This window comes from Perna viridis, chromosome 4 (assembly GCF_037379345.1).
Source record: "Perna viridis isolate PV_CMFRI_1.1 ecotype Kerala chromosome 4, ASM3737934v1, whole genome shotgun sequence".
Lineage (NCBI taxonomy): Eukaryota > Metazoa > Mollusca > Bivalvia > Mytilida > Mytilidae > Perna > Perna viridis.
The window spans coordinates 39,504,576-39,518,033 of NC_142448.1; the positions used below are offsets into that span (position 1 = coordinate 39,504,576).

Consider the following 13,458-nt stretch of genomic DNA (forward strand, 5'->3'; position numbering starts at 1 on the left):
CGATCTATATACAGTACCTGAACTGATTCGTGCAACAAAAATTGCGATTGGTCATCGGTCACCAATCAGTTTCCAGTCAGTCATCGATCCGTCAAACCAATCCATTAAACCGGTGATCACATCACATGACCTCAGAGCGGTCAATGTATTCTACGGTTTTTATTGTTTTCTTTGTCAATTTTACACATATTTACATAATGTAATAGATTAAAACATCAATTTATACTTTTATTTTACATTTCTTTCATTTCAAACAGATCTTACTCCATCTTACATAAAACAAACTGCGATCGGTCACCAATCCGTCAGCGATCAATCAGTCAATGGTCATCGATCCGTCAAATCGTTGCGCGGATCGGTTCAAGGACTGCAATTTTTATCTCAAAAGTGCAAGAACCAAAAGACAATAAAAGACCAGGTTTTTTTTTGTCTGTAACTGTTAATGAGTTTGAAATAAAAGTGAATTTAGTAGGTTTTTGACATGCATGAATCACCTCCAGTCTGATTTTAATGAAGACTACTTATTAACGAGCATAGTCACCATACTTATTCCATAGATAACTGTGAAAATATTACAGTGATTTGGGTACTAAGTTTTAGTAGGCCGTTAAATCCACTGTTTTCACTTATAAACAAAATGCAAATATTACAATTAGTGATTTCTATTTTCTGCATTTTGAAATTATTTTTGAAATTTTTGTGAAGTCAGTTGGGAATGTGTACCCTAGCTGCGAAATCGTAGTGCTTGATTTTTTTTGTTTTTTGTTTTTATTTTGCGATAGTTAGAGCTACGTTTCGCAGCTATGTGTACCCATGATGAATATATTTCACAGTATTTTTCATCCTATTCATGTGTTTTAGTACAACGTAGAAGAACACTTCCAGGTACAGTTAAAACATATTCCATTACAAAGTTACCACATTCACAAATAATATACCATAAACTAATGCTTATATGATTATAAAATGGGAAATGGTTCACTAACTGTTCACATGAAAAAAATACTATTAAAAAAAAAAAAAAAAAAAGGAAATATTTTCATCTTTCCACAGTGGGTTTTAGAATATAGCATAGTTGCTAGTGCTGACTGCCATATTTGGCAAATGGTAGGTATTGCTAAGAGCTAAGAGAGAAATTCATTGATAATTTGCTTTCAAAGGGTTTGCTTATGACTTAGTAAGATTTTGATGTACTGTAGGCGAAGAAAATGAACACATGCCAACTGGTAAGAACAGGATTTGAATGGTTTTAGTTGCTAATTATGTTATCTTTTTCTGACACTGTGCAATTAATTTTAACCAGAATTACACTTCTTTGTCATTGTACAAATATACATTAAATGTAGGCCATAGTCTACACAAACTTTGTCATCTTTTTACATATATGAAATATATATATAACCTCTCCTGTTGTGCAGTGATTATACTATATCTTTACTCCTTTTAGAAATATATTTCAATAATCAACAAATGCTCTCAAGAAAAATGACAAAATGGTAAAAAAATCAGAAAAGAGAAATTGTAATCAGTGAGTTAAAATTATGAGAGAGAGAGTCTGTTTCTCTTTTCTAAAACATATACTTGTATAAGGTTTTTTCTGTTGTATAACAATCAAATGATTTCTGCAATATTATGAAAATTGATAAAGTTATATATGGTAATTACTGAGTAAAATGTTAAGCCAATCTTTTCTTATCTAACTTAGTAATGGCTAATATCTTTTCAGCAAATTATACTCTCTTTAAATAAATATGATGGTAATGAAAAGGGATTTAATAATTCTTTTCAATATGGTCATAATATAGATAATTTAATTTCTCCTGTTTCTTTTATTTGGTATCATCCAGATTTTCACCTGATGAAAATAGTCCTATTATATAGCAACTCACTTTCAATACTTGTGATTGAAGTTTTCAATAATTATATTGACACCAACTGCACAAATAACAAATGTCATTCCATATTAATATGATAGCTCATTATTCAACTTTCTTTTAATGTCTGTATTGCCATGTTTTTGTCAATTTAAAATCTGTTCGTGTACAATATTATGATGTTTTTTATGTGTGTCTTGTTTTGTCTGTGTGAAGAGAAATGATAATTGTTCAAATTATTGGAAAGTTTGAATGGTTGTTTAGAAAAATAATTGCTTATGCCTTAAACATTTTCTGGGTCCTTTGATATACGGTTCTGGCTCAAAACTGCCTCTTTTGTGAAAGAATATCATTGCATGTTACTTATCTATTAAGTCTCGTATATATGTCATTATGAATATTTTAACAGCGAATTTTTTGTGGCATTCCATTTGAATTTGTTTTCATAAGGAAATACACCTTGAAGAAATTAATTTATTTTCCATTGATGTGTCATATAAATTACATGTGAAGCATTTTGTATGTCTTAATTTTTGGGTCAGATACAAGTGAGAGGCATATTGTTCTGTTCCATAGGTATATAATATATGTTTGCAAAAAAAGTAGGCCATTTTTGTTTGTTCTTCAATTGAAACCTATCTTATTCTTTTGATTACCACTATAACCTTGGTTCCTTTGATTACTCTTTAACCAAACCCTGAATAAATCCAAAACCTTTTTGAACCAGTCACTTTTTAAAATGCCTTTAGATCTATTAACAATAAAACCTGCCCTAACAGTCTCCTCAAACCAGCGCTCATTTATCTAATTAAAACCCTAGGTTTATCTTGCTCATTGTCAAATGCTTTACATAAGCTGAAGTTCTGTTCTTCTATGGGTTACTACAAAATGTTCTGAGTTAAATAAGACCAGATCAAGTATCGTTATCATATTCAGGAAAATCTGAGTACCTTGAGGTTTTCTTTCTTTTTTTTCAACAAATATTATCTTTTAGTTCACATCAAATCTTTCTTATCATGATACTAACTATTTTTGTTGTTTGAATGTAATTTTTTACAGAGCTTGAGGTTGATGATATTGGTGTAATTATGGACTGTCTATACAAGCAAGCAGGTTGTCTCCCTTTATTTCATTGTTGTTGAATGAATTACCTCCCTTGCATGGAAATTACGATTGTATCAGTTTGGCTGTATTTGACCTCTTTTTTGTTATTGCTTAAGCTTATGTACTGAATAAACTTATGCTTAAAGCTTCTGTTTTCCTTTGAGGTCAAATTCAGCACATAATTTTTTTCTGGAACCTCCCCTTTGATATACATATCTTTCTCATCTTTCCCATAAGTCTTAAGTTCAAAATAAGTTGGAGAAAGGATGAGAGTGGTTCTTATTAGTCCTGAGTTCTGGAGTTGTCTTCCTTGGTTGTTCTGAATAACCCTTCTTTTATGTTAATCAGGAATTGCTGTGTTGAAAGAGTTTATATATACTGTTCCTTTTTTATAGTCTATTTTTTTCTTTTTTCCTTTTGACTATTTTGTTTGAAGTTTTGTTAGTTTAAAGCATTAATTTACAGAAATGTTCCACAAGCCTTCACATGTAAGTACTTCTCAGTATTGAGTAATATGACTAAATTTCCATTTAAAAAATATTTCTATAAATATACATATCAATAAAAAAAAAATGACTTGAAATTGAATTTTGGTTTTGCTACTCGGTGCTTACAGAAGTGTTTCAGTTTGGGACCATAGAAAAAAGGGGTAACTGGGAGTAAGAGGATATAAAGGGAAGGAGGAATAGCCATCTTTTCCTGTCTACCCATTAAGATTTGAAACCAATTTATTTTCTTCATTTCTCAGTGATAATAATCTACTTGCACAGTTTCTATATTTTCAGTAACCTCTCAATGACTTATATTGAAAAATACCAATCATATAAAAATTACAAATTTCGGTATACTGTACACAGGAGTAACCTCTCATCAGTGGCATTAGAACCAAAAATTTAGGGAGTTCAAAATTCTAAAATTGATTGTTTACAAGAAGTACCCAAGCCCAACAGATTTCAAAACAGGAAGCCAAATAGTTCTAGCAGAGTGTGTCAATAGATCTACTTTGTTAAAGCTTCATGTTTAACACAAGGAACAAAGTCTCAATGTTTTAGGGATTTTGAATTTAGTGCAAGAGCAAATTAATTTTTTTTAAGTAATAATACAAAAGTAGTGTCAAAGCCAGGTATGGTTAACAAGCGAATGATATATTGGAATCACCTTGTCCGTCCATCCATCTGAGTTCCATCACAATTATCTCAACTCCCAATTAATGGGTTGATTGCAAATTTGGTCTGTGACTTCATATAGATGGGGTGTATTTTGTAAGTAATTTTGGTTGCCCTCTGATATCAACTTCCTGTACTAGTCGGGGTATGACTAGCACAACAACGCATGCAACTTCATGTTTTGAACTACTTAAGTGGAGTATATTTGCTCTATAGAGATCTTAGATCATGTTTCTCTAATTTTAAAAGAATAAGGTCAATCTTGTCATTTTAAGTGGCATACTTACTTCATTATTCAGTTCTGCAAAATAAAGTTCTTTTTAATTAGCTTTAAAAGTAAGTTGCAAAAATGCATTTTATTTGTAAACATTCATTTCTTTTGTTTAGGAAGTATTCAGTTTCAAAAACTTATCAGGAACTGCCAATCTTAACTTTTGCCAAGTTTTATGGTGCATTGTTAGCAATTGAATACAGCCCTTCATTTAAATCTCAAAAATAGTAACTTGAAAAATAGAACCAACTTGTTAGAATTGATTGAAACTTGTACTCTTTGTTAGAACTATACAGCCGAGTTATGTCATGCTTTACTGTTGGTTTCCAATGTTAGGCCAACCAAATATATTTTTTAGTTTCATGGAATTTGTGTGATACTGGGAGTGTATATTAAATTAATAACTTCAGTACGTACATAAATAAATGCTAATTTTATTATACCACTGTTGAAAAAGCAAAATTCACCTTTCTGAAGTGTTGCTCAAATGTATTAAAAATCTTTTTCCACTAGAGTTGACGGTTTGAAGGTGTGATGTTTTTTTGGTGTGGCCTAAATATCTGATATTGAAAGTTCAGAAATGTGTTCTATGAGGTTAATTTTTCTTTAGTTGTCACCTGGATAATTGTTTGAAATTAGTACATATTTTATGCCCAATTTAAGTTGTATGAGATAAAATATGCTTTTATAAGGTATTAGTGTATCAATGTGATCATTTTTTTATTTTCAAACTAACTCACAAAATATATTAGTTACCCTTGTTTGCTTTATGGTAGAGGTTTGCTCAGAAATCTTATTGATTTAAGACAATGCTTAAAGGAGTTGGCTTTAAAGTACCCAAAAGTAAGTGGCATACAAACTAAAAAGAGCTTATTTTCCTTTTGGATTTAATTTTAAAATATGAACTTATTTTACGAATAAATTAAAACAAAGGAATTGAAAGTTGACTTAAATAGTTTTGAAATAGTTTTTATTGGCAATTACAATTAAATGTGTCGTTTGGTTGTATTTGAACTCCCAATTAGTGAAATTGAAATACTTGGTATTATATTGCCTTCCATTTTAATTACCTGGTCTTTAAGTGGAACATTTTCTTTTCTGTGAAACTTTTATTTTGTTTTTTCAACATTAGTATAGTTTGTGTCTCAGGTTTGAATTAATAACTTGAAATATAAGGAAAATTGAGACAGTTTTGAATGAAATATTTAAGTTCTTTCTGTAAAAAGAATGTCTGAATTTCATTTGAAGGGAAACACTCCAGGAAGTACTTCTTTTCAATTGCTTAGATTTGATAATTGATTAATTTGAGCAGTATTATAAGAATAGTTGTTTTTTTTTTTTTTTACATAATATTCATTAATTTTATTGTCATGTCTATTCCCATTTGGTGACATTTTGTCTAAAATTTCTTAGTTATTAGTGACCCCAGTTTGACCTTTTATCAGAATCTGAATCATATGACTGTTTGCATGTATATGTTATTTCCTACCCTGCATTTTATGTTGTATTAATGTTGAATTCATGGTGATTATGTCAGGGCTGTCAATCTTATTTCACTTTGTTGTGTCATTCTGAGTTTCATTATATCAATTAAGTATCAATTTGTATAAAATGTCTGTTGTCACTGTCTGTAATGTGTGAAGCAAGAATTTTATTTTTGACTGTAGAGGCAAGTTATTTGGGCACGCCAATCTTTTGTTTTTTGATGGGCAAATAATGGATTAATGTTCTCCATCTGTGTTATTATACATGATACAAACTCCAAAACACCTAGAGGGGTTTCAGTCATTTTTGGTAGAGTGTATGTCATCATTAAAGGAATCTCCTTTTAGTTGTTTTCTGTTGCTTCCAAGTTATAGGACTTTAAACGTTTTGGATTTTGAAATTTTGTATTTTTGCCTATTTTGGTTCAAAGCTGCTAATATTCACAAAATCTCATACATCATTTGTTGAATTATAAATAGATAATATAAATGTTTCTATTTCTCAATCCATAGATAGTCAAAATAAAATTTTGATTTGCATATATCAGACTTTGATAAATATGGAGGAAATTTTGTAAAAAATTGCTTTACTCAAATTTTTTTACTCAAACCTGATTAGATACTTTTGAAATTACAAGCTGTATTAAAAATGTAATGTTGAACTTTTCTGCTTTGTGTGAACACTGGCTTGAATAATATTTATAAGTTCTCAAATACCATGGTTCAGTATTTTTGAAATAACAAGTCAGCTCTGTGTAGCGGTGGCCAGTGTTGGAGTTGATAGTTTTGTGTTTCAAAACAGTAATATGAGGTCCACCTAAAATAAGTTATGGATCTTTGATACATGCTATTAAAAACATCAAAAAAACTATTTTCAGACCTCTGCTCTACCTGTGTATTGTGTACTCTGACCATGCATGTATTTCTGTGATGTATAATATTGTGTTTTATTTTATTTCTAATGCTGTCCCAGTGAGTGCTATATTTGGTGAGAACATTTTAAGTTTTTGTCTTGTTTACAATGTAACCATATCCCTATTCTTCTCTATATGTATGAATGCATATTGTGAAAGTATGGTCTTCATTAAGTGCCAATTTTCCTGGTACATGTATTTGGTTTTTGGACAAGAGATTTAATGCTGTGCTGCCAAGTGCTAGAAAATTTTAGCAAATTTCTGCCTTCCATTGAAAATTTTCTAATGAAGATAAACTTTCATCGAATTGAAATAAGTCTGCTTAATTAACAAATGTAATTAGTTTAGTCTTGCCAATGGTGACAGGGGAATTTGTAGCATTAGCATTTTGCTAATTTTCCATCCTGAATTAAGAACATATAGTGAAAGATCCGGGAAAACTGGTAGTAATGAATTAAAGAATTTTCTCAGTAACATTTTTTATCATGAATGGAAGGTTTTAAAAGTGAAAAAATATTTTTTCTGTTTTCCATTACAATTGAACATGCTATACAAATGCTGACATGCATGTTCTAAATGCTTAAAGTAATTTTTGATAACCATAGAACATGTATGTTGATAAATAGCATGTTTGAAACAACATACATGTATATGCATTGAACACAACAGAAGCAATATCATTAAGTACTTGGATCCAGTTTCATGAAAAAAATCTGATTTTCCTCAATCGTCAATGAGTTTATTCTCAAGTGTGTGATTTCAAGCAATCTGATGGATTAAATTTTGAGTTGAGGTTGAGGTTACTCAATTTGGGAGGTTTTTTTTATTGAAGCTAGGCTCTGATTTTAAGAAAGTGACCTTTTGATCAGTATGGAACTTGGTACAGGGGCAAAATGATACGAGAACTCTTGAATTTATCCAATGATTTAAAAAAAAAAAAATTGCAGTAACATTTCATGGGATGTTGGAGGGTTCACACTCTAGGATTGCGAAAACAGCCTACATCTCAGACATCAAAATTTTACACATTTTATAGGGATTAATAGGGGTCATCAGAAGAAGTGGCCTTCTCGTTGACAAAATTATGGATCAACAAATGGCTCTATTAGTGAAGGAAATATTTATGTTTTGAATGTTTTGTCATTTTAAGTAGCACTCCAGCTAAGGATCATGCAAAATGTGATTCATGGGTAAGAAGCCTACATATTTTTATTTTTAATATTTTGTTTGAAATGTCATAGTAAACAGAAATTAACATGTGGTTTTTCATATAACCCGTGCTCTTAGGAGATAAAAATTATGTAGAATGCACTGTAGATTTCTAAATTAAGGGAGATAACTCTGTAAATGGCGCTGAAATACAATAGAATCTATTGGGTTTTCAGTGTTGATTATCTCCTAAGAGCAGGGGGATTTGAATGAATAATTACACATTTCATAGTATAGACCCATAAAACAACTTAATTACAAAAATTAAAATATGTAGCCTTTTTGAAGGTGTATCTCAGTTTTCAGATTTTGCATGATTCTTACTAAGACAGCTACTTAAGTGCTATTCAGTATCATTCCTAAAAAAATGTATGTGAAATAATTGTTGTCTTGTCTTGTGTATTGTGATGTGAATATTAAATGTTGAATGTTTGATTTTTTTTGGTGGGTTGCAGAACAGCTTGCGTTTGTTTACTATTTTAAAGTGTTATGAATTTTTAACTCCATTGGCAATGCAGAATGATCTATCAATATATAACTACTGACTGATTTTATTAATTTTATTGCAATATTTTTTTTTTAGTTGTTATGATGTAGATTCAGTGGCTTATATCATCTGCATGGTTCATTTTTACAGCACAAACAATAATGTTGTTTAGGTCTTCCATTGATAAATTTACAATCACCTGGTAAACTTCGTTAGGTCATTGACTGGACAATGGAGAAGCAGATTTTCATTTTTTTTTTGCAATATTGTAGAAGTTTAAATCTCCTTCTCAGTTGTCCAGTCAAAGCCTAAGGTTGATCAGGTGATTGTCATTTAATCAGTAGAGGACCAAATCTATCCCATGAATATTATCATTATATGCGCTGTAACTTTGTATTCATTTTCAGGTGTAGTGAGGTAGATATTATGTTTTGCCTTTTTTTTTTTTTTGGTAAAGATCATATTAGTTTCACATAACAAGCATGGTGTTTAATTCATTTATTTTATTCAGATTGCATTATTATTTTATCATCCATTACTCATTATTTAGTTTGATTTGCTAGTTGTTGAATTTATTTTTGTAGGATTGTAAAATTTTCCAATTGTGTATTTTCCATCTTGACCTATAAGTAATTAATTTTTAAATGTTTTTTGTGCTTTCAGAAGGAAACTCCTACAAGCCGACCTATGAATTTCCTGAGGAAAAAATAGAAACTAAACCCAAAGAAGGTATGGATGAAATATATAGGCATGACCAGATGTGCAGTTCATTTCTTGAATTTGTAGTTATATGCAGTAGTTGTTTTGCAGAGTAAATGGCCAGGGATTTACATAGGGCTATTGAAAAAAACTTTTTTAAAAAATCCAGTTTTAAGTTAGATAATTTTTTCCCTCCTTCTATTAAAATAAGTGCTTTATGAATCTAGGAGTTAAGGCTCCCATGCTAGCAAAGATGCTAGCCATTTTTGGTCACTTTTCAACATAGTGGCACTGGCACATTGTTTTATCTTCGTCTGTCAATCTGTTATTTTTGTCATTCTGCACCAAACTAAATATAGTTCCTGATACTTTTTTTCTTAAGACTCTCATTTATATTAAGTTAGTTTTTACTGTTAAAATGTTACAGTGAGTTCAATAAAACATTTTACCTCTTCACTATTACAAAATTTCTAACCTTGCAAAAAAAAAATCCTGATACTATAGCTTTAGGAAATAGGGTAGTGTAGTCTCTAAGCATTAAGGTGATTTTATCAAGATCAAAAATATGTGCTAAAATTACACACAAAAAAATTCTTTATGTATTCAGCTATGACAAGTTGGGATACATAAATGTCTTGTCCAAGCATTTCAAATGATATCGGCCAAATTAATGGGTATAAAAAATGTCAAATTAGACACATTATCTTTTCAACTTATCTTTGATAATATCTAAAAATGTTACATCTTTGATAGTTGCTAATTAATCATGTGGACCTTACAGAGAGATATGTCCTCTCTTGTTATGAAAAATATGCAAGGTCATTAAAGCATAAAATGTTCTTGTTGAAACTAGTTTTATGTGCAGTTTTTAATTTATTACATTAGTTTTATACATATATATCTGAAAGTACGGGTTGTAAAATATCTATTGCCCTATATGAGAGTATTATTATACTCTCATGTTCAGAATGCTTTTCAAAAAATGGCAAATACTGCAAACATATTAGTAATGAATATGAATATGTATATGGATGAAAGCGTGAATAACCAAAATATGATCATGAGTGCTGAAGAACGCCTAAATTTAAAGAGTGTGTGGAACTTGTTCCATGCACAAGTTAAGTCTTTATGTGTTCCTGACACAAGCGATCATATTTTGGTTATTTACAATAACCAATTGATTATCCTATTTTTTATATAGATTTCCGTTACTATTCATTCCTTTTTTCAACACGAATATTAATTTTTGTGAATGGTGGATTCGTATTTGTGTTGTATCCTTATGGTGGGAGAAAGTTCAAGAGAGAAATTACTGAATTTATTTCACAATGTGAATTATCGAAATTTATTACACTGGGATAATTCGATAAAACACTGCTGTCTATACAATAAATGTAATTCTTGCTCTTCTATCAAGTGAACATATCTGCTATCATCATTTTTCAATGTTCCATGAATTATGAGTATGGGGTAGAGTTAATTTTAGTAATGGATGATTTATCTACGGAAATGCTAGTTGGTTAGGGATAGAGCTAATGATATCAGAGATTAATTTATTTACAGGAATAATTTATTATCAAGCATAAAATTTCTCCTTTGCAAAAATCATGAATAATATTATTTACAGTCTAACCAGTCATAGTGACCCACCTGTATTTGGCAGTATCGTATATTATAAGACTACGTTTGAAATATCCTAGTGTAGTTCATAGTACGTAAAATTAACTTATTAATAAAGACCATCTGTCATTTGACCATGATTTCACTTTCCAATGGAAGGTTACTTGAGGCAAGTTTGACTGTATTGTGTCTATCAAATAGAAAAAACTGGAATTCACTGGTGAACCTCCCTTTTAGGCCAGTCAGTCAGCCCCTTTACAAAACTTTTGGAACTGTCACTGAAAATACCAAATTTGTTAGCTTTGGAAAAGGACAGTTTTTCTTCAGTAATTCCATTCAATATTCTGTCTCAATTATGTGTATCAACCATCTGTTTCACAGCAATGAAAATCTCTCAAGTTGCATTTTAACCATTGATAAAGACAAAATGTTATGAAAGTTTAATCTATAGTTTCATTGTCATTTCTACTAAGCTAGATCTCCTATCAATACATCACGATGGATTTTGTCAAATGAAGCGTACAACATGTTGTTAGTGTATATCTCCTTCACAATAGGTTTAAATCGTACGATTACGATCTTATGTTTTTGTTGCTAATAAATATGGAGTAAGCTGAATTGGGCATTGTCCTATAGCCAAGGGTCTATACAAACTAAAATTGTAACATCTATGTTTTCTTGTCATTGTTTGTGAATTATGAGGCATTTAAAAAGACAGTATTTAAATAATGGGTAAACTTGTGTAATAAGCATGAAAAGTTGAATAAGAATATTGTTTCCAAAAAGTGGTTCAAGTGTCCTGGTTAGTTTGATATTACGATCTAAGGAGTATAGGTTGGGGAGCGTGTCACCATGGTTTTTTTTTTGGTTTTTTTTTTGCCCAGCCTTCCATTATGTCTTGTTTTGAATGTGGTGTGTCTGTCCATCTGTCTGTTAATCATTTAGGAGGATAGAGTCAGTTGTTCATATATGTTTTTTTATACCCACTCCCTAGTGATCATGTATCCTAACATATGTAAGGATCATAATGATACATAATTCACCATTCTCTAATTCAGTTATTGCTATAACATCCATGAATGATTTGTCTGTTGCATGTAACCCTAAATAGATATTTGTTGATTGTAGACTAGAGACAGTTGCTTGCATTTAATGTGATTCATATCTGACAAAGGAATTTCATTAAAGAAAAAGGAAATCTTTTCAAAATATTTAACTGCTTTTAAAGGGAGACAATTCAATAATGTCATGTGTTTGATATTTGTCAGAGATGAAATTACCTCCCTTATGAACCTGCTTGTGTGTGTAAAATCATGTATGGCTACATCAGACATTTCATTTTAGATATCAAGAGACCAGTTATTGAAGAAAAAGTTACCAGTAAGTGTATTATAGTTGTCTAAGGTCCAAGGATTCAGAAAAGTATTGGATAATAGCAAGGAAAGCAACTCATTAGTAATTTTCTGTTAAAGGAAAAAAATACACTGCTTCAGCTTAAATGATAATGAAAGCACTGCTTTTAGGGCAAATTTAGCTCCCATTGAATGTACTGCATTGGAGTACATTCTATAATGTAAATTTTTCACTTAAAGGCATCATTTAGTTTTAGCAAGTAGGCTGATGAGCATTGAAAAGACATGTCATTTCACAAATGTGCAGTCATGTAGGAACAAATGCATCTATTTCTTGCACTGTCAAGAGGCATGAAACTATTTTTATATATTAATTTATTCTAATTACATCATAATTCTGCATACTTGCTTGTCATATTTGGTTGAGGGATTTATAGCCATACAAGTAATTCTGTATGAATCATTTTATGAGCTCACAGCGACATTTGTGTTCTCATACAATTATGCTAAGAATACCACAGACTTTTTAAAAATACTAAGAAAAATAAATGTAACCATTTTTCATTCAAAGCTAATATCCACATAGCAGTTGCTGTCTTTCAGTTCATATGCAGTGAAGTCATTAAGTGTGTATATCTTATGCATAGTGTTTTTTAGGGAATATGACATCAATTATCTTTCATGGCTTTGCGTGTGCATGCATTCATGTGTGTAGGTGTATGAAAGCCTGTCATATCTTTTGTATACATGGTCATCTTTATTGGCATGTTTATTTTGAATGTTTCAAAGGACATGTATGTATGTGTTAATACATGTAAGAAAACACATGTATAAGGTTATGAGCATAATGTATACAGAATAACAGCTGTTTTGAAGTCAAATCAGAAAGCATCATAGTGAGCCAGATTTGGTGATATGTGATATTCTGTTGAGATGTTCAAAACTGGCATTATTCTTTTTCAGGGTTTGTGCTAAAAATCTGCATTTACACAGTTTAAAATTTGTGATATTTCATCAAATTGTACTATAATGTTCTTTAAAAAAAATATTGTGACACTTTAATTTTCGTGTTAGGGAACTTGACATGAAAATAGCGAAACAAAACTGCAGAGAGAATTTCGCAGGTTTACAGCATCAGTGGTGTCTAAGTCTGTATGACATAACACCGTCATTGTAAATTGTAGAAAATTTTGTATCAGGGAAGTACCAGTAGTCTGATAGAAATCACCAAGCAGTAACTTACACTGGAAAACAATAAAGTAGACGATAATAAATTTT

The 13,458-nt window shown here is 30.6% G+C and overlaps 1 protein-coding gene across 50 annotated transcripts in view; it reads left to right on the top strand.

Annotated features, from left to right (window-relative positions):
* The window catches only part of LOC148620030 (uncharacterized), a 136,875-nt gene that overhangs the window by 78,759 nt on the left and 44,658 nt on the right, over window positions 1-13,458 (top strand). For 16 of the 50 annotated variants that reach the window (XM_088580548.1, XM_088580573.1, XM_088580557.1 and 13 more), the window contains 3 exons: window positions 1,200-1,226; window positions 9,173-9,238; window positions 12,173-12,208. In XM_088580548.1, coding sequence (XP_088436674.1) covers window positions 1,200-1,226; window positions 9,173-9,238; window positions 12,173-12,208 — 129 coding nt within the window. Of the gene's footprint in view, window positions 1-861; window positions 886-1,199; window positions 1,227-2,933; window positions 2,988-6,872; window positions 6,888-9,172; window positions 9,239-12,172; window positions 12,209-13,458 lie in introns of all 50 variants that reach the window. The other 34 variants (XM_088580550.1, XM_088580559.1, XM_088580558.1 and 31 more) reach the window with 6 other exon arrangements.